The sequence below is a fragment of the Amblyomma mixtum genome, chromosome 1 (assembly GCF_055824585.1).
Source record: "Amblyomma mixtum isolate Tamu chromosome 1, ASM5582458v1, whole genome shotgun sequence".
NCBI lineage: Eukaryota > Metazoa > Arthropoda > Arachnida > Ixodida > Ixodidae > Amblyomma > Amblyomma mixtum.
Genome location: NC_143012.1, coordinates 148,951,109 through 148,970,136, shown reverse-complemented (window position 1 = coordinate 148,970,136; position 19,028 = coordinate 148,951,109). Strand labels below are relative to the sequence as shown.

The window sequence follows — 19,028 nt, the reverse complement described above, 5'->3', positions numbered from 1 at the left end:
CCGTGTTGCATCTATCTACCCAGTTGGAATCGGCGAGTTGGGCCGCGTACTCTGCCGCTTTCTGGGTAAGCTCGGCAATTCGAGCTTTAAGCTTTTTATTGTGTTTCTGGCGTCGCCAACGGCGGACGAGGCTGCGACAGGCTTCCTAGAGGTGTAGAAGGTGGTTATCCACGTCCATGACCGCCTCTGAGAGCTGGATGTGTGTTTTATGCGAGGAAAGGTGTGCGAGCAGCTGTTGGGACCATGCTGTGTAGCCTTGCGCGGAAATGGGTGTATTATCAAGTGAGTTAAAATTTTGCCTAAATTTCGTCCAATCTGGGATACGGGCTTGTGTTCTGGGACGCTTGAGGGGGCGTGTGCGTAGTGTAGTGTTAATGATGCAGTGGTCGCTACCGAGGGTCTTCTCGGTGTTGAGCCAGTCTGCGTGTCGTATGTTGCGAGTGAAGGTTAAGTCCGGGCACGTATCCCGTGTCACGGAGTTTCCTAGCCATGTTGGGTGGACGGGGTCCGTGTGGAGGGTGAGGCCCAACGTGGACGCAAGCTCCGCCAGCCTACGTCCGCGCGACTGCTCCTTGCGATACCCCCACAGCTGACTGGGAACATTAAAATCGTCCACAATCAGCAGGGGATCGCGGCCCGCTACTCTTAGCGCGCGGCTAAAGAGGTCCGCAAAAGTCACTCGCTTGAGTTTGGGAGAGCAGTACACGTTGAGTATATGCAACGGCGGGTCCCTGCGGCGGAGTGGTAGGATAGTCACCATTACATAGGAATACTCTAGCTGGAAGTCGAGATTCACGAAGTTGGCCGTGTAGTCTTTGTGAACGAGAAGACAAGACGCGGGATCCTGTTGGAACGTCGTGTAATTTGAAAGTGTGGCGCCCAGGCCTGGCTCCTGGAGGCCAACCACGGCTGGTAGGGAGTCGAAAGTTTCAAGGTAGAGGCGGAAATTGGCCCGCTTAGCGCGGTTTTTAAAGCCTCTACAGTTCCATTGTGTTATGGAAGTTGATATGGCCGAATTGGAGATGGCGGAACTCCTTTGATTAAGGTGTCTCGCCATGATTTAAAATTCTTGGGGGGAGGAGGAGGGATTGGCTGCCCCAGAGCCAGCTACTTGCGCCATCAAGGGGGTGATGATGGAAGGAGCGGGGCAGCTGTTCTCATTGTCCGAATCAATAATCAGACGGTTGAATTTTGAAGGACGGGATATGTCCCTAATGGGCCCCGTCCGACGGAGGAGGCGGGGTTTGTCCAAGATGTGTTGCTGTCGTCGTTGTCCGTTGTAGCCAGGAGAGGGTGCAAGCGCAACATCCTCCTCTTCTTAGCAAGAAAAAAACAACAACAGCGCAGCACGGACGGCTCTCGCCGGCGCGCGTCGTAAAACGGGGAAGAAGGAACCCCTGGAGAGCGACTAGCCTCGTGTGTGGTTTGCCCCCTCACCCACCGCTCGCCGACGCGGCGCGCGTGGGGATTGCCGTCGATTGTTCTAGACTCTCCGAGTCGTTTTTACGCGATGTTGACAGAGAGGGCGTAGCCTCGCGTGCGCTAAGAGATGCCCTCCACCTCTTCACTCGCGCGACGGCGGCGGCGCCACGACACAAAGTTCCAGATGCTCCTCGAAGCCACTCCGGCCTTTGACCAACGAAGACGCGTGACCAGAGCGAGGAGGAGGAGGAGACTGCACAGCCGACACTGTGTGTATGTGCACGTGTGCCTTGGCGCGAAGGACAGACAGACGTGGAGCGAGCCTATACGAGGGGGTACCCAAAAGAAACCGGACTAAATTTTTTGGTCGGCAAAGCTTCTATGGTACCGCGTTTTGCCACTAGGAGCGCATAGAACGAACATTCTAGAGTCAGTAAGCCGAGTGCCGTCGTTGAAGGAGGTCAGACTAGTATAGGCAGAGTTTTAGAGTGACGACTGTTTTGTGTGAATGTCGTTTTTGCAATGGCTGATTTTCGTGAACAGCGTGCGCCGGTGAAATTCTTATTTTTGCTCGGAAAAAGTTGAATGGAAACTCTTGAAATATTAAGAAAGACGTACAAGGACGATGCTATGGGGACAACTCAAGTGTTCCTGAATCGAATCCTGAATCAAAGCAACAATCGTGCCAATGGAAAACTTCAAATTCACCTCGCCTCAAGAAAGCTCGTCAGGTGAAACCAAACCTCAAAACAAAGCTGATTCGTTTTTCGACGTGAGAGGAGTCGTCCATTGAGAATTTGTACCGCAGGGTCAGACAGTTAGCCAGGCTTTCTACTTGGATGTATTGAAAAGATTGGGCAACAGTGTGCGGTGGAAGCGGCCAGATTTGTGGCGGTCGGGTGACTGGTTTTTCCATCATGGCAACGCCCCTGCTCACACAGCCCTGTCTCTACGACAATTTTGGACCAAAAATGGCATGACCCCTATTCCTCAACCCTCATACTCTCCCGACCTTGCCCCGTGCTACTTTCTTTGTTTCCTAGAATGAAAAAATAGGTGACTGGAAAGCGTTTCGCTGATGTTGCTGAGGCGAAGAAAAAAACGACGGAGGCACTGTCAAGCATCAGAAAAGATGAATTTGAACAATGTTTTGAAAAATGGAATGAAAGATTTGACAAGCGTATCATTTCAAGTGGGGACTACTTTGAAGGAGATTGAAGGTCTGTGCTTAAAATGTGAACAAATAAGTTCAAAAATAAGTCCGGTTTCTTTTGGGTAACCCCTCGTATAAGAAGGGCGTTGACCGCCCGAGCCGCCGTTTAAGCTTCAGTGAGCAAATTGTGTTTTGTTTGTTTTGCTCTCTCTCTTGGGGTAGTGCACTTTAAGTGCAATAATTCTTTTGTATTTTAATCTCTCTCAAGTGTAACTTTACTATTAGTGGAGTGTTTCTTGAAGAAGGAATATGTCTGAAAATTAAAAAAGCTGTCTGTAATTGTACATACATGTCTTGCTCGCATTCTTTGCATCAATCTATCGAAAAGCTGGAACAGCTGATGAGCTGCGCTCGAATTTCGCGCTAGGAAATATTGTAATCGTCGGCATTTTTTTTTATCACAGGCCTTTTAAGTGTGGCACTTAAAAGGTAATCATCATGCTCATATTGATGGCTTTCCTGATCAGCTTATAAATACTAATTCTACTAGGTTTCAACAGCGTAATAATCTTCTTCTACCTAAAGTGAGGACTAATTATGGAAAATTTACCACAATATTTGCCGGCATATCCTGTTGGAATACTTTGCCATGTGAAATTAAAGCGTCGTTTACTGTTCACTCATTTCATCACCGCATTAAAGAGTACTTAATTAATTTCCTGTGTAGTTCACATGCCTAAACCGTAGTAATCCGTGTTTAAAGTCTCATTTTCTTTGCATTATGTTTCAAAGTTGTTGCTGTATATACTTTATGTTCCATTTTTCACACATAACATTGTAAATTTTTTGTAGATTGTTTATTTATGCTAATTGATACACTGCCTTCCACTCTTTGCAATTTTACCCCACTTGATTTGTTCTAGGAGGTCCCCCCGACAATCGTGTACTATGGGACCTCCTTCTGTACTGATTTTATTGTATTTGTATTACTATGTGCGTTTTAAATAAACTTGAAACTTGAAACTTTTAAGCGGAAAAGAATGCCGCCGGTTCCGGCGATCTTTCAGCCGCCCTTCCACGCTACTAGCAGTGGTAGCCACTTCGCCCTGCCTAGTGGGGCGATGGCCGCTACGCGGCGCAGGTGGTCAGCACTGTAGATAGTCGCACATTGTTTATTTACGTCTGCATGTTTATCTGCTGCACTCGGTATAAAGCTACTATGCGAGCGGTGCTAATGCGCCAGCGCAGATGTCAGCTACTGAGTTCCTCCGCCCTGGCTGGGGGCCATCGCAGCACCGAGCATTGGTTCCTCGGCGCCATGGCACTCAAGCCCGGGGTGCAGCCAAAGGCGTCGGCGAAAGGCGCCAGATGGCGCAGTGGCAGATTAACCCTCTGCTCAGCAGGTAGGTGGCGCCAAGCGCTATACACGTGGTCGCGGTACGCGGCGTCGCTGCGTTCGCAGTTGTCGAGCGCGTAGTACAGGAAGAAGAGCTGCTCGGCCGAGACGTTGCGGAGCGAAGCGAGCCTGAAGTCGAGGCGCCAGATGCGACTCACGTGGATCATCTCCTGCGTACGATGAGAGGAGCGCCAGCGTGAGGATGGATACACTGTGCCAGCGATACATGCAAACTGTGTAGTTATGTTCTCTGGGGTGAAAATGAATTTCACTTTTAGTAAGTGCGTCGCTGTGCCGTCCTCCTTGCGTTTTGCTTTTTGCGCTATGCAGGTTTCAATTCACCGTGGTTCTTCAACCAGACCAACTTGTTAAACGCATGGAGTGCAGCACCTCGTCCCGAAGAGGGACAACGAGTGCCCTGACAGCTTGCCCAAACATTTCTTTTGAACAAGCCAAATATCATCACGATTGCTTTTATTTATATAATCAGGTACCATTTCAGGACAAGATTTGAAACAGGCACATCCTACATACATTTCAGCACAGGTAGTACAGGGGCGATGGAAAGAAACGCGAACAGAGCGGAGCCTATGCGCTGCACTGTTCGCAATTCTTATCATCACTCTTTTACTTCGATTGTGTACCAACCCCACCTCCCCGCTCCTGAAACCCACACCAGCGGGCCGTATCTACGCCCTCCGGACGCATTGTCTCTCGAGGTCATCGCCATTACGCACGCCCTCCAGTCATTTGCCCTTCTTTCCTCTCTCCAAGACTACACAGTCTATTCAGACTCACAACCCGCTATACACCACATACAGAAACGCACCCTAACCCCTTCTCTGCGACAGGAGGTCGAACGAGCGGTCTCCGCACTGCAGCCTTCCATCGTTTTCCTCCGCTGGGTCCGTGGGCATTCAGGGATTGAGGGCAATGAGCTGGCCCATCGCTCGCCCGCGTCACGCTTTTCCGGTCACTGTTGATCCCCTGGCCCAAGCCCTCGGAGAACGGTGGGAGACTCACCCTTCGCCGCACCATAAAAGAGGTCTACCTCGAGCTTCGCCTCGACAAACGCCTTTACCCTCCCCCTCATCCATCACTCACGGTGCCGGAGGCTCGCCTTCTTCGGCACATCCAGATGAATACAGTCATCACCCCGTCCCGCCTCTTTCTCTATCGCTATCGATAGGACCCTTCCTGTCCTAACAGCCCCTGTATCTATGCGGACCTGGCCCATTGCCTCTTCTACCGCCCGGCTGCTCAGCAGTCTGGCTCCTACCCCCCCCCCACCTGTGAGCGCGCGAAGCGAGAGGACGTGCAGCGCATCGGCTCCGCCAACTTTTGGTTGCAGCCACGTAATTTCGACTGCAACCCCATCAACACAGCCGCGTCTGTCTTCCCGAAGTCGGCAGCTGCCTGTGGACACCACTCGCACACAGGTGGGGATAGATTTAGGCCTTTTAGGGCCGATCTTCACTTGGGTATCGTGGCGGCGGCGCTAGGCCTAACGCCTACGCCGGTGCCCGGCCGTGAGTGTCGCCCACCCGCGGCAAGATGGCTTCCGCAAACCTACAACGTGGCTACGACCTGGACGCCATGGCCTTGTCCGAGGTTCCAGCAAATCCAGCGCCTGATAGCCCGGACTCTGCGCCGATTGAGAACTTGAAGCTATTCAAGTTAGTGGAACGCCGCTCCTGCAAGTGGAACGCCGCTCCTGCAAGCGGACCGCCACCTCCAAGAAAGCGGAAGCCACATCGGCAGGCCGCTCAGCACGGCACAACGCTGCTGCGCGCGCTGCAGCGCTTCACGGTGGGCCCCAATCTAAGACCGGACCCACTTGGAAACCAAAGCCGCTACCGCGGCTTCATCCCGAAGACATAGCCATCATCCTAAAGCCCCGGGTGACCGTCGCTCTCAAGGATGTTTATCAACACGGCGAGCTGGGAGCAGCGTTCGTGGCCTAGCTGGGCGCCAAGGCCGCAGCATCGCTCAGCCTGCTCCCCACATGGGAGCAAAACCTGATCGTGGCAGGCACCCGAGAGCCGCACGTCGCCGACAAGCTTTTGCGGGACTTCGAACTCTCAACATCGAAGGGCCGGCTCTCCATGTACGGCCAGTTGAAACTCACTGGTGACGTGTGCCGCGGCGTCGTCATCGTGGCCCAGCACGAGACCAGTGAGTCTCTCCAAAATAAGATCTAGTGGCGTGCTGGAGAGCTTGCCGATATCCGCAAGCTTGGCAACTCGGACGTCGCGGCGCTCACCTTCGATTGCAAAGTGGGGCCGCGATACGTCCATTATAACTCGGAAGTGACTCTTGTGCGTGCCTATAAGAAACGATCCCGGCCTGTGTGCAGTGCGGCACTGTGGGCCACCGGGCGGACACATGCCCCTGACCGAATGAAAAGTGTGGCCCGTGTGGCAAAACGGTGCCGACCATCGATGGGGTGAAGCCACCTCATGAATGCACTCCGTCCTGTGCAGTGTGTGGGCAAGCCCACGCTACCAACTCCCGTGGCTGCACGGGAAAATTTCGGCAGCTCAAGGTGCACGGCCCCAAGGCTAAACGCCCAGAGCTCCCAGGAAACCAGCGACCTGGCAAGCAGCCAAGTCACCCGAATTCAGGTGCCGGTGGCGGAACGCCGCGTGGTGCTCACGGCATCGACCACAAAGCGTCGTCACCTTCATCGTCGGTGAAGTCACCAACCGGGAAGAAGACGGGGCCCCCACCGGCGCCCAGCAGCAGGGACGCTGGCCACTTCCCGGCCCTCAAGAGAAATGGCACTACTGGCGCCCGAGCATCAGCGCCCCAAAACAGCAAACAGGTGAGCAGCTGGGCTGAGATCGCCTCCTCCTCCTCCCGTCTCCCCTCCTCCACACCGCCCGTCTCCGCACTCGACGCGGAATACAAAAAATTGCTGAGGCTCAGCTTGGCTAAGCCTGGGGAATGCGAAGCATATTAGTGGCTAGGCTTGGTTGAATACTTGGTCATTTTAATACAACCACTAGAAGCCTTCGTCGTGGGGGAAGACAACGGCATGGCTACAGCGGAACGCCGACTAACCCCGAGACGCGCGTTGGGTGAGCACCTGGATTGCCACGGAAGCCGCGTCTGCCTGCCCGGTGGAGCGAGCGTTTCACCTACACCGAGTGTGAACGCGCGTTCGAAATGCGCGGGTGTGACGGCTAGGGGTCCCACGGCGACCTCATCCGATGTCACGTGGTGTGACGTCACGGTGTCACGTGGCGTGACGGCTAGGGGTCCCACGGCGACGGCGCGAGGTGGAGGCCGGCTCTCTCATCCGATGTCACGTGGTGTGACGTCACGGTGTCACGTGGGGGTCCCACGGCGACGGCGTGAGTGGTAGCTCTAGCAATATGCTTCGCATAAAAACAAATCGACGTGCTCCGGGCACAGAATGAGCTTTTGCTCAACAAAATTCACAATTTAGATTCAAAATTGGCGTCCGCCGCTCCGAGCCCGCAGAACTCGGACGCAATGGAGAGGGACGCGGAGATCTCGCCTGCTCTCGTGACAGCCATCTCCGCGATGGAGGAGCGCTTCCCCTCTAAATTACGATCTATTATCGAGTCCATGGTAGAGAGAGGGTGTGGTTGATGGTTCTTTGCGATCACAAAATGAACAAGGGAGGGAAAAACCTCAGGTTGCTTGAGCCAACGTTTCGACAAGGGGACTTGTCTTCGTCTGGGCAAAGCGTTCATCATTGGCAGGGATTAAATAGGGCCTTCGCTCCGAGGAGGAAGGCCCCGGGGGTGGGGAAGGAAAGTGGTGTGAGAGGGGATATGTGTCAGGAAGGGGAGGGAGGTGAATCTTGATTCTTTAAGCTGCAATAGTGGAAAAACTTATATCCAGGGGGTGTGTAATGAACAAAGGCTTTGAAGGGGCTGCGACGGGGGGTTGGCGCTGGATGGACCTGAAAAACTCAGATAAGAGGATTAGTCAGCGTGGTACAGGGAAATGAGAACAAGGCAAACAAAATAGGTTGACCCTGGAAGGAGAAAGAAAACGGGGGGGGGGGGGGGGGGGGGGCATTTCCAAGGAAGGAAAAGGCAGGGGGGGGGGAATGGCCCGAGTTCAGAGAAAGCCAAAAGGTGGGGGCGGAGGGGGTAACAGGAATGCCATGGATCAGATGTTGACCAAGGTCAAATCTGTCTTCCCAACGATGGTCTCAAAACACATCTCGGACAACCTCCGCCTCCTCTGTCGGACGGGGCCCATTAGGGACATATCCCGTCCTTCAAAATTCAACTGTCTGATTATTGATTCAGACAATGAGGACAGCTGTCCCGCTCCTTCCGTTATCACCCCCTTGATGGCGCAAGTAGCTGGCTCTGGGGCAGCAACTCCCTCCTCCTCCCTAAAAATTTTGAATCATGGCCAGACACTTTAATCAAAGGAGTTCCGCCGTCTCTAGTTCGGCCATGTCAACTTCAATAACACAGTGGAACTGTACAGGCTTTAAGGACCGCGCTAAGCGGGCCAATTTCCGCCTCTACCTTGAAACTTTCGACTCCCTACCAGCCGTGGTTGGCCTCCAGGAGCCAGGCCTGGGCGCCACACTTTCAAATTACACGACGTTCCAACAGGATCCCGCGTCTTGTCTTCTCGTTCACAAAGACTACACGGCCAACTTCGTGAATCTCGACTTCCAGCTAGAGTATTCCTATGTAATGGTGACTATCCTACCACTCCGCCGCAGGGACCCACCGTTGCATATACTCAACGTGTACTGCTCTCTCAAACTCAAGTGAGTGACTTTTGCGGACCTCTTTAGCCGCATGCTAAGAGTAGTGGGTCGCGATCCCCTGCTGATTGTGGGCGACTTTAATGCTTCCAGTCAGCTGTGGGGGTATCGCAAGGAGGAGTCGCGCGGAAGTAAGCTGGCGGAGCTTGCGTCCACGTTGGGCCTCACCCTCCACATGGACCCTGTCCACCCAACACGGCTAGGAAACTCCGTGACACGGGATACGTGTTCGGACTTAACCTTCACTCGCAACATACGACACGCAGACTGGCTCAACACCGAGGAGACCCTCGGTAGCGACCACTGCATCCTTAACATTACACTACGCACACGCCCCCTCAAGCGTCCTAGAACACAAGCCCGTATCTCAGATTGGACGAAATTCAGGCAACATTTTGACTCACTTGATAATACACCCATTTCCGAGCAAGGCTACCCAGCATGGTCCCAACAGCTGCTGACATACCTTTCCTCGCATGAAACACACATGCAGCTCTCAGAGGCGCTCACGGACGTGGATAACCACCTTCTACACCTCTGGGAAGCCCGTCGCAGCCTCGTCCGCCGTTGACGACGCCAGAAACACAATAGAAAGCGTAAAGCTCGAATTGCCGAGCTTACCCAGAAAGCGGCAGAGTACGCGGCCCAACTCGGCGACTCCAACTGGGTGGATAGATGCAACACGGCCGCGCGACAAATGCCAAGCCGCAACACATAGCGTCTCTTTCGAGCCCTAATCGATCCAACCCAAACAAGAACCGAAACACAAAAACACTTGCAACGAGCCATGCACGCTTTGCCTGGCAACACGACTAAACTGGCACAGAAACTTCGGGACCGGTATCTGTGCAGAGCCCAAGACCCCGTGGATCTGCGTACTCTTATGCAGGCAAAGAGAACACGGAGCTGGATCAACCTTTCCAGCTCCATGATCTGCGGGCGGCTCTCGCCAAAATGAAACGGGGCACTCCGCCAGGAAGGGATAAGGTCACCGTCAAGCTTTTGACGAACCTGCCCGACTTGGCATACCAGTCCCTCCTCGACTACGTCAATGGAATTTGGCGCGGGGACACCCCCTGCCAATCGACTGGAAAACGGCTGTGGTCACCTTTATTCCTTAAGCAGGCAAACCAGTGGACACAGATAACCTCCGCCCCATCTCTCTCACCTCTTGTGCGGGCAAACTAAGGGAGACGATGGTGCGGGATCGGTTATCTGCATATCTTGAACACAAACATATCTTTGCGAGCACCACGTTCGCATTCCGCCCACACAGATCCGCATAGGATGTCCTCCTGCAAGTCAATCGGGAAGTCCTTGACCCCCTCAAATGCCCCCGAGACCATACTTTGCTAACCTAACCCGGACCGACTGTGGTCTCAGCACATTTCGATACTTATGCCAATTTCTAATGGATCGTCAGTCTTACATCCGTATCCAATATAGAGAGCACGGTCCCTACCTACTCGGCACGCGGGGAACCCCCAAGGGGCGGTACTTTCCCCGCTACTCTTCAATCTAGCTATGATGCACCTGCCGGCCCAGCTGAGTGGTGTCGCCGGCGTGCAGAACGCCCTTTACGCCGATGACATCACTCTGTGGGCCATGCAGGGCAGCACAGGGGACATTGAAACCAGCCTGCAAACAACGACGACGATAGTGGACCGCTACGCCCGCCGCTGCGGTCTTGAATGTTCCCCTCAAAAATCGGAATTTGTGCACCTCCGCCCCTCACAGAAGTGCACAACTAAAATATTTCCTTCTCTTGAGAGTGGTCCCATACGCGAAAGTGATGAGATACGGGTACTCGGGCTCTACTTCCACGAGCACAGACGGCCAGACACTACATTGGCCAAACTCCGTAAGGTGGGGGACCAGGTGGGCGGCATGGTCCGCCGGGTTTCCAACAAAGGCGGAGGGCTACGAAGTAAGGATGCCTTGCGGCTGGCAAACGCCTTCGTAACTAGTATTCGACTCCTTTTCTCCACCTACGGAAAGAAGAGGAGGATGCCCTTCAGGTCATCCTTCGCAAAATTGTTAAACGTGCCCTTGACCTCCCCATCACTACCTTAAACAGCCGGCTTGTGACCCTTGGTGTGGTGAGTACTTTCCGGGAGCTCCGGGAGGCGCGCCTTACAAACCATCTACACGCGCTTGTCGCTAACGGAGTCGGGTCGCAGCCTTCTTGCTCGACTCCATATCCAACACACCACTCCCATGGAAGACAGGTTTCACATCCCAGAACTGTGGAGACGTGCCCTCCACGTGCGGCCTCTTCCAGCCAACATGTCACACGAATACCATAATGGTCGGCGTTTGGCACGAGCGCAAGCCCCAGGCCGACATTATGGCAGCAAAGCAGGTGTATACTACGTGGACGCCTCCGGCCCTCACCACGGGGGATGGTACACGGCTGCGGTAGTTCACAACAGCAACACAGTTAACGGCCTCACCTTCAGAGCCTGCAGTGCAACACAAGCAGAAGAGGTCGCGATTGCTGTCGCGGCCTCACATTCCGATTCAAGATACATAATCACCAACTCGCGAGGGGCCTGTCGGAACGTCGAACAAGGCTGCACTCCCTTCCTAGCCTACTGAATTAATCAAAATTGCATACGGGATACGGGCCCCGCACACCGTTACCTTATATGGGCCCCTGCTCATCAGGGGTTGGCAGGATACGAGGCAGCAGACGGAGCCGGCAGCGCGCTCTCTCACCGGGCTGTTCTCTCCTCCCCACCCGTTCAGGAACCCGATTTTAATCCGGTGTATACGTTCAAAGATATTACAACCTATTATCAAGATAGTCATCGCCTTTACCCTAGCCCCTGTAAAGGCCTTAAGAAGGGGGATGAGCGGCTCCTTCTCCGCCTTCTCACCAATACATTGCTGTGCCCGGCAGCACTGAAATATTTGAACCACTCCTTTATCGGCAGCTACCCGCACTGTAGTGCGGTGTCTTCGGACACCTATCACATGGTGCGGGCCTGCTCCTCCAACCCGGCCATTCCCCCATCCCCAACCCAACCCGGGAGGACTGGGAGGCGACCCTGCTCGGCTGCCACGACTTACAGGCTCAACAAAACCTTAGTCAGGCGCGCCCGGGCGGCGGCCACCGCCACTGGGGTCCCAAACTAGGGACCTGCACCTAGTGTTTGTAAAGATCGGTTCCTTACGGGCTGATCAAAACATACCTCCTGTCCCTTCTAAATAAATGTTTTCACCCCCCCCCCCCCCCCCCCCTCCCCCCACTTTCTCTATACATCACCACTTGGCTCGACTGGCTTGGCGCTGAAGGACAGGAGGAAAAGCGACTTCTGGTCGCCCAGGGGGTTGACATGCTCGGCCTGTAAATTATGGTCAAATAAAGGTCATATACTACTACTACTAGCGAGAGAAGACGGTACAGACAACCGTCATGCATTCTAGGACGAGTATAACGTCTTTTCCTAGCCACCCAGGTAAAAGCGCGATGAAAAGAAATTCTAGCCGCGGAGCCCGTACGCACCACGTTGTTGGCGTCTCTTTCCATGGCGATAGTACGCGGCTTCTTCAGCTTAATGTCTCTGTGAAGGCGCAGGCAGCTTCCTTACTTAGGCTGAGCACGTGCTACTATGCCACCCCTATATAACTAGCGAATGGACACGCTGGAGTTAGCCGCGTGACAACCTGAACGATACAAACTATTGGTGACATCTGTAAACAGCTGTCTCGTAAAAACAGGCTTGACGTCAGCTTTAGGTGATGTTAGCTTCCTTGTATCGCTCGCGTAACGCATTCCTCTTCTTGGATGAGCACCCTCCAAACATCTCTGCCGTCACTGTACTGAAGTTGCACAATTACAACTAATTTTATCCCGATTTTATGCTCAGGGAACTCTTCTCTAGCACGGCTGGTCCGTAAACTGGCCTTCTTAATTGTCGAGAGTATGAAGGTGAGCGAATTGTTTTGGTGCATATATAGTTAAGCGCGTTGATAGAAATACGACGAAAGGCAGGAACGACGGACGGCTTTTGCCCGTGTTGTGTCGTTTATTCACTAATGCACCCCATTGTCTCTCCGGCGAACGTCAGCATCCCCCTCAAACGGGGCGCGCGACCAGACATAGCAAAAAGACAAAAAGAACATGCGCAGCTGTTGTGCTGGTTAGCGTTCTTTCTTCGAGTCATTTTTCCCGTTCGGTGCCGCAGTGTAATCCAGATCACCTATAGTGGCTGGCCCAACGTTACGCGTTTCCAGAAAGTTCAAGAGAAGATTGTCAATATTAAGTGCTGCAGCTGTGCCTGTGGTACTGAGTGCGGTTTACCTTGAACGCAGCGAAGGCGAGACCGAGGGCGGCCGTCTGCGCCAAGATGGCGAGCCCGGCTCGCTCGCCCTCCGGCCCTTCGTCGTCGGCGAACAGCACGTCGGAGGCGGCCGGCTGCAGTGGCTGCGGCAGCGACAGCGCGTCCTTCGCCAGGCACTCGCGGGTCCGGGCCAGCGACCGCAGCGACTGCAGCGTCAGGGGGCCGCTGCCCGAGCACTGGCCCTCCTCGCCGCTGGCCAGGGGCACCAGGGCACGGAAGAGACGGGTGGCCACCCGGGACAGGTGGAAGGCGAGCATGGTGCTGTTCTCCGGCACCGAAGCGTCGACGAGGCCCGCGGGAACGTACACCGTCTGCTGGGCTTCCCTCACTCTGCGTAGCAACTTTGGCGTCAGTTGCCCCGCAGCAGAAGCAGCTGTGCAATGCCGCTAGCTGCGTTTATTCAAGTTGTGGATGCTCTCATTTAATGCAGACCATACTTGATTGTGTTATCCTGCACCATATGGCGGTACTACCCAATTTTGTCGATTCCTCGGCTTTGTTCACTGCTGCGAACACAGGAGGCCGCGCCCACAGCTAAAATGATGTGAACTCTCCTCCTGTATTAGCAACATTCATACTGCTTTTATGCGTAGAAAAAATAGACCCAAGCTCGTAATTTAAACTTGCACTTTCAGTTTTATAAAGAGGTCAGGATCGAACGCATACATTTTCAAGTTCCTGTGCGCAGCCTTAAATGAGAAGTTTTTCAAAACTACACAGCAGGAAGATGAGCGTTACCGCATTATTTTCGACTCCACAGGGACAGGCGAAGACAAAACGGAGCTGAGAAACGTAACAGGAAGCAATTTTTCTGCGACCATTTCTCCGCACGTTCAGCGAGTTTGGGAAAAACTCAGCTACAAATTCTTCGCAAGAGGTACCATTAATGAAGGACTTTGCTAGCAATTTACAAAGCTGCTTCATGACTTCTATGAGGCAACAAATGGCAAAATGAAATAGATTAGTGACGAAAGTGCCTGCCACCATGGACCTAATATAATAGCTATAAAGTGAAATACATTGTAATTTCTACTACTCACCAAACGGACTGTACAAGTCTGAAATCTTAAATTTTGCACTCTGCGGACTGCGTACTTCAACAATACACTGTTAAAAATATCGCTGGATATTCTTATAACGAGGATTTGTGATACTTGCGCTCTGTGTGCAAATCAATTTTTTTTTATGCGCTGGTTACACATTACTCCTGCAGGAAAGGTGTGCAATAAAACGGGTGTAACCAACAGAGTGCGGACAGTTGAGTGAATTTTTTTTTTTGGCAGCGGAAATTCAGCCCTGCGGATTTTTTACCGGGTGTTAACTGTACACCGCGAGTTACGGTACTAACTATGTACGGACTACTTCTTCACATAAGCGCTCACAGAGACCACTGTGCCATTAGGTCTTTGTGTCCAGGAAATTCATATTTACCTACACTTCGCCATTTCCACATTACATTGTAATTTAAACTGAGCACTTTTTAGACCTAAACTACGTCTAAGTGATTTTCGATACGCACACGCTGTGGATACTTGCAAATGCTCAAGTGTTCCAGTTTGAAGTAAACAATGGCTACTACACTAACCTCGGGTTTGTTTCGAAGACGAATCCTGCATCCCTGGGCGGAAACCTCTCAATTATTTTTCTCAGGTGCTTCTTCTGGTGAAGTTCCCAAGTAGCCAAGATGATTAGCATAGCTTGGGACTCTTTCAAGCGTCCTCTCGATGCTAATGCGTGCGGCACATCCACGCATCCAGCCTCGCTGCTCCAAGTTTTTGAAGAGAAAAAATGAACGAACCGGTAACCGTTTATACTTCTTTGCATGAGATAACGAGTCTTTTCAGAAATCCAAGCCATGCGAGGCAAGTTTCGGGCGAAAAATTTCTCCATTTGTTGGAGCCACATCTGTCGAGCTAAGCCAGCAGCTCTGTTACCAGCGAACATATTTGCTTGGATCCTTTCTAGGCAGACGGGCTCAACGCGTTCTGCAAAGCGCATGCACAAAAACCACTTCATATTGTCTGGCACAACACGGCCAGTGAATTCGATGCTGAACAGGCGCCTGAGGTTCGCAAGGTGGTCCGGGAACAGGATACCCAGGCTTACGGCAAGACGGAAGCCTACATAGTTGAGGAAAAACAGTGCACTCAGGTCGTGCGTGAGTCTCACGAGCGCTCCCAAAACCAGGTCCGGCTCCCTCACAACAACTGTCGTGTTCGCGTTGACGTCTTGCTCGAAGACAGCCTCGACAAAAGCGCGGATGCTGTAGTCGATGTGCTTGAGTTTCCTCACCTGGCACGCTCTTGCCTTCGATGCGCGGCTCAGCTTGGCGAGGCCTTTGAATACAGCCACGATCTGCGCGCTCAGGTTGGCAGCGGAGGCACTGTGGTCAAATTCCGCTGCTGCTTCCCGAATGGCGTCCCTGAGCATTCGCATTACTTTGGGGCGTGAGTCGTCGCCGCTGAAGAAGAGGGAGCGAGGAAGCTCAAGATCGACGCTGGTTTCGTTTCGAGCTGCTTCGAAGCCGACGCCCACCTTGAGGAGGGCTGCGACGCCGTATTTGCGCGCGACGACTCCAGCGGTCCTCCAGACTTCAAGCGAGTCCACGGATCCATTGTAAGGCCATGTCCTCATTGGAAGCGCCGGGAACACCTTGGCCTTCATGAAGGCTGCAGTGTGCCGGTAGGAGGACATACAAGCCTTGTACAGGAATCCAGCCGAGGATGACGCGATGTCTTTTTTGCGCATCATGTGAGCCTTCAGCAAGGAAGCCGCAGACTCTTCCAGCGCTGTGTCTGTGGAAAAAGAAACTCCGAGGCCTGCGGCAGACAGCGGCGCGCTGTCTTCCCAAGCACGGCAGGCATATTGGTAGAAGTTGTCACATGGCGATAGATCCTTGCTCAATGCAGATGTGATGCGCGCAGCCTCCTTCAGGCAGAAGGGAGACGAGCACATGTAGGCTCGCGGCGATTTATCGGTGGACGATATCGCTGTTGTTTTCTTCTCAGTCGAGTACCAAAACTTTTCGAGGCCCATAGTCGTCAACGGTAGCGTAGTGGTGTTGCGAACTATGATATGCACCGCCTCCGTAGACTCCAGGCGGCGCATAGGGTACGCAATAGCAATCCAGGTGACGCAGAGCAAGGATATGATTAGGGACACCAAAATTTCGGGATATAATAGTAACACAGGTGTGCGTGTGATTTTCGGAGTCTTGAGATCAATCGGGAGAGCTGCTGTTTCCGATGGGCAGCTTCTTTGGACTGTCCAAAGTGGGGACTGCGTTTTATTCTGCAAGAGCTCAGAGGCCGACAATGCTTGAGCAAGTCTTCTGGCCACGTGCTCACATTCACTCACTTCTGAGTGAGCACGCGAGAGTTCTCGTTCGATGAGATGCAGATTAGTTCTTTCCTTTAGTCCGCCCCCCTGATCGCGGCACTCGCCGCCGTCTGAGTTTCTTTCTTGTCGCATTTCTCTGCTTGAATCTCTCTTTGTTGTTGCGATTGCGCCTGCTGAAGCATACACGTCGTTGGTCAAGTCGGGAACCCCTAACACAACGTCGCATTGAGACACCTCCTGCATACCGTCATTACAATTGAAAATGGGTTCAGCACTAGCGCGTTTTTCAAGATTCCCTATCGGCTCATAACCACGGACAACACGTTTACCATTCGGCGAGTTCAGAAATACGCTTACAGGTGGGATGGTACTGCTAGATGTTTTCTGCTTCACGTGGAGATCGCTTGCTATGGGACGCTTGCATTCTTCATTAGGTTGAAGCTCGATTTTCGCAAGCTGTGTGTACAAAAGCTTTTGAAGCAGGGAAATGCACTCGCCTGACGGATGAATGGTCGACGCTTCGGGTCCGTTGCGCGAAGCCTTCATCGAGCGCGGAAGGGGCTTCGGCCGCCACACGCCATCGTTTCCACGCTGGCTTCCAATGCTTCCTCTACGCATTGCCAGATCTTTCGTCGGACACGTTGGGGCGTCTCCAAGAAGGCTGTCTTCACGGTACCACCAACCTTCGGTGCCTCTTTGCATGCTCTGGCTTAGTGTTGAGACCATCTCCGGTACTTCGACTATGTCCACCTTAGAAGAAACTGACGAATTGTTTGAGACCTGGCATAGCTTGTTGGAGGAACCCCTTGAGTAGCAAAGGCGGTTCTCAATAGCTTGACTGTCTCCTTCACGTAGCGCGGGCGTCAGGAACCGTTCGTCGTGACCTGCTTGCTGATGCTTGGCCAAGAGCCGTGTCGGGTCGAGAGAACCTTCAGGACTACTCTTGTCCAGGTGGAAAGCCACAGCCACGGGACCCGAGTCAGTTAAGCTAGTTGGAAGGCGCTTCAACTCGATAAGTACTTGAAATGGTTGTCCTGATGGAGAGGCGCGATCCGACACGGCATCTGTGTAATCATCTGGCGACGTTCGTCCCTTGCATGCATTCTTGTACGTCAACAGGCGCGTACGCTTGCTTTCAGATTCCTCACATGCGCCTGGAGAGGGCCAGGCGCCGCATTTCGACGCCCAAGTCGATGCCAACCCGCCTGCAGAGTGTGAACCCGGGTCCGCCAGCATTTTGTCTTCAGAGGAAGCGTCATGCGAAACTGAACAAGCAGGACTGCAACGACCGTCCCTATGTTCAATCTCGTCTGTGCGGGCTGGTAGCCTGCAGGAATACTTTTCCAAGGCTTCCCTGCTTTCAAAAGACGCGTTTGTTACGTCCATATTTTTGTCACTGGTAGCCTTATTTTCAGTTTGAACGGCAACATTCTGTGATTCTGGTTCCTTGCTTGTGAACGATAGGCGTCTAGCACGGTATACTTTTCTTTCTCCAGTCTCTGTCGGAAGCACTACGTAAAAATCTTCTCTTTTTTCACTACCTGTCTTCTTCTCTGTCTGCAAAGCTGGTAGCATATTAACCTTACCGTCTGTGAAAATGCTAGGACCCCATTGTTGCACTTGGCTTATCCGACTCACTTCAGTTGCGGGATGGAGAGACGTGGATGCGGGCGCCGGAGCAATGGCGTTGAAGGTTGTCACATTAATCTGGTGTGCCTCTGGCGAAAAATGGTGGTGCGAATCGACAGAAAACGTGGCAGATCTTCGTGCCTCACAACATGCAGCCGGTAAATGGTGGCACTGGCAAGCACAAGCAGGAACGCCATGGCGTTGCGAGCCTGGCGATTGGTGCGATGGATGATGGCATTTTCGTTCACATGAATCAATGGCGGCAGAAGCTTCCTTTCCTGTTTCGTGGGTGGAGTTTTTTTCTTGACTGCGCCTGCCCTTGGAGGCACGCCTTGCGTATCCTGCGTTACTTGGAGGGAGCCAACCAGGGAGTTCGGCAGAGTGCTGTATAGAAGCGGAGTAAGGATCAGTGCTGGGCTCCGGCAACGCCACGTTGGTTGGGCTCGCTTGGACACGAGGGCGTATATCAGCGAGGTACTTCGTGGAATATGTTATCGAATGTGCTTGAGCACGTGTTTCTGTGGACGATTTAACTGGCAGTTTTGGCGACTCATTGAAGGATGTCGTTTTCGTGCTGGTGCTGAATGTCAGTTCTTTCTTCATTGTCTTTGATAGAAGGTGCTCCTCCTCTAGTTTCGTTTCAGTGTTTTTAGGCAATTTCTGCAGATTTGTCGCTTCCCCTGCGCCTTTGATCTCGCCATGCCCCGTCAGTCTCTCTCTGTCGTGCTTTTCATCGTTTCTTTCCGGTGGAGAGGGTACCTCCCCGCCGACGACGGAGAGTCGTTTTTTGTCGGGATCCATGCGACAAGTCGACCACGAAAGGCGCTCGTATTCCGACTTCTTGCGGGTGACGTTATCTAGGGGCGAGTTTCTCTCCTCGTATACGGCGCTTGACGTTCGTCTTGAAAATGTAAGCAAGCCGTCATCATAATGGAGCTGTTGCTGCATAGGAACTCTTCTGCTTTCGCCAAGGTGGCT

The 19,028-nt window shown here is 53.0% G+C and overlaps 2 protein-coding genes across 2 annotated transcripts; one reads left to right on the top strand and one right to left on the bottom strand.

The window, feature by feature from the left end:
* The first annotated feature begins 948 nt into the window (after window positions 1–948).
* Window positions 949–16,534, top strand: LOC149367922 (uncharacterized). The gene is made up of 2 exons (XM_089557891.1): window positions 949–6,795; window positions 13,054–16,534. Exon 1 carries the CDS (start codon window positions 5,526–5,528, stop codon window positions 5,850–5,852), a length of 327 nt encoding a protein of 108 aa, XP_089414017.1. The 5' UTR covers window positions 949–5,525; the 3' UTR covers window positions 5,853–6,795; window positions 13,054–16,534.
* LOC149367921 (neprilysin-1-like) lies at window positions 3,827–18,247 on the bottom strand. Its single transcript, XM_089575423.1, has 4 exons — window positions 18,197–18,247; window positions 14,662–16,373; window positions 13,043–13,406; window positions 3,827–4,141 (listed from the first exon to the last, which is right to left on the bottom strand). Exons 1-4 carry the CDS (start codon window positions 18,245–18,247, stop codon window positions 3,827–3,829), a joined length of 2,442 nt encoding a protein of 813 aa, XP_089431549.1.
* Window positions 18,248–19,028: the final 781 nt, after the last annotated feature.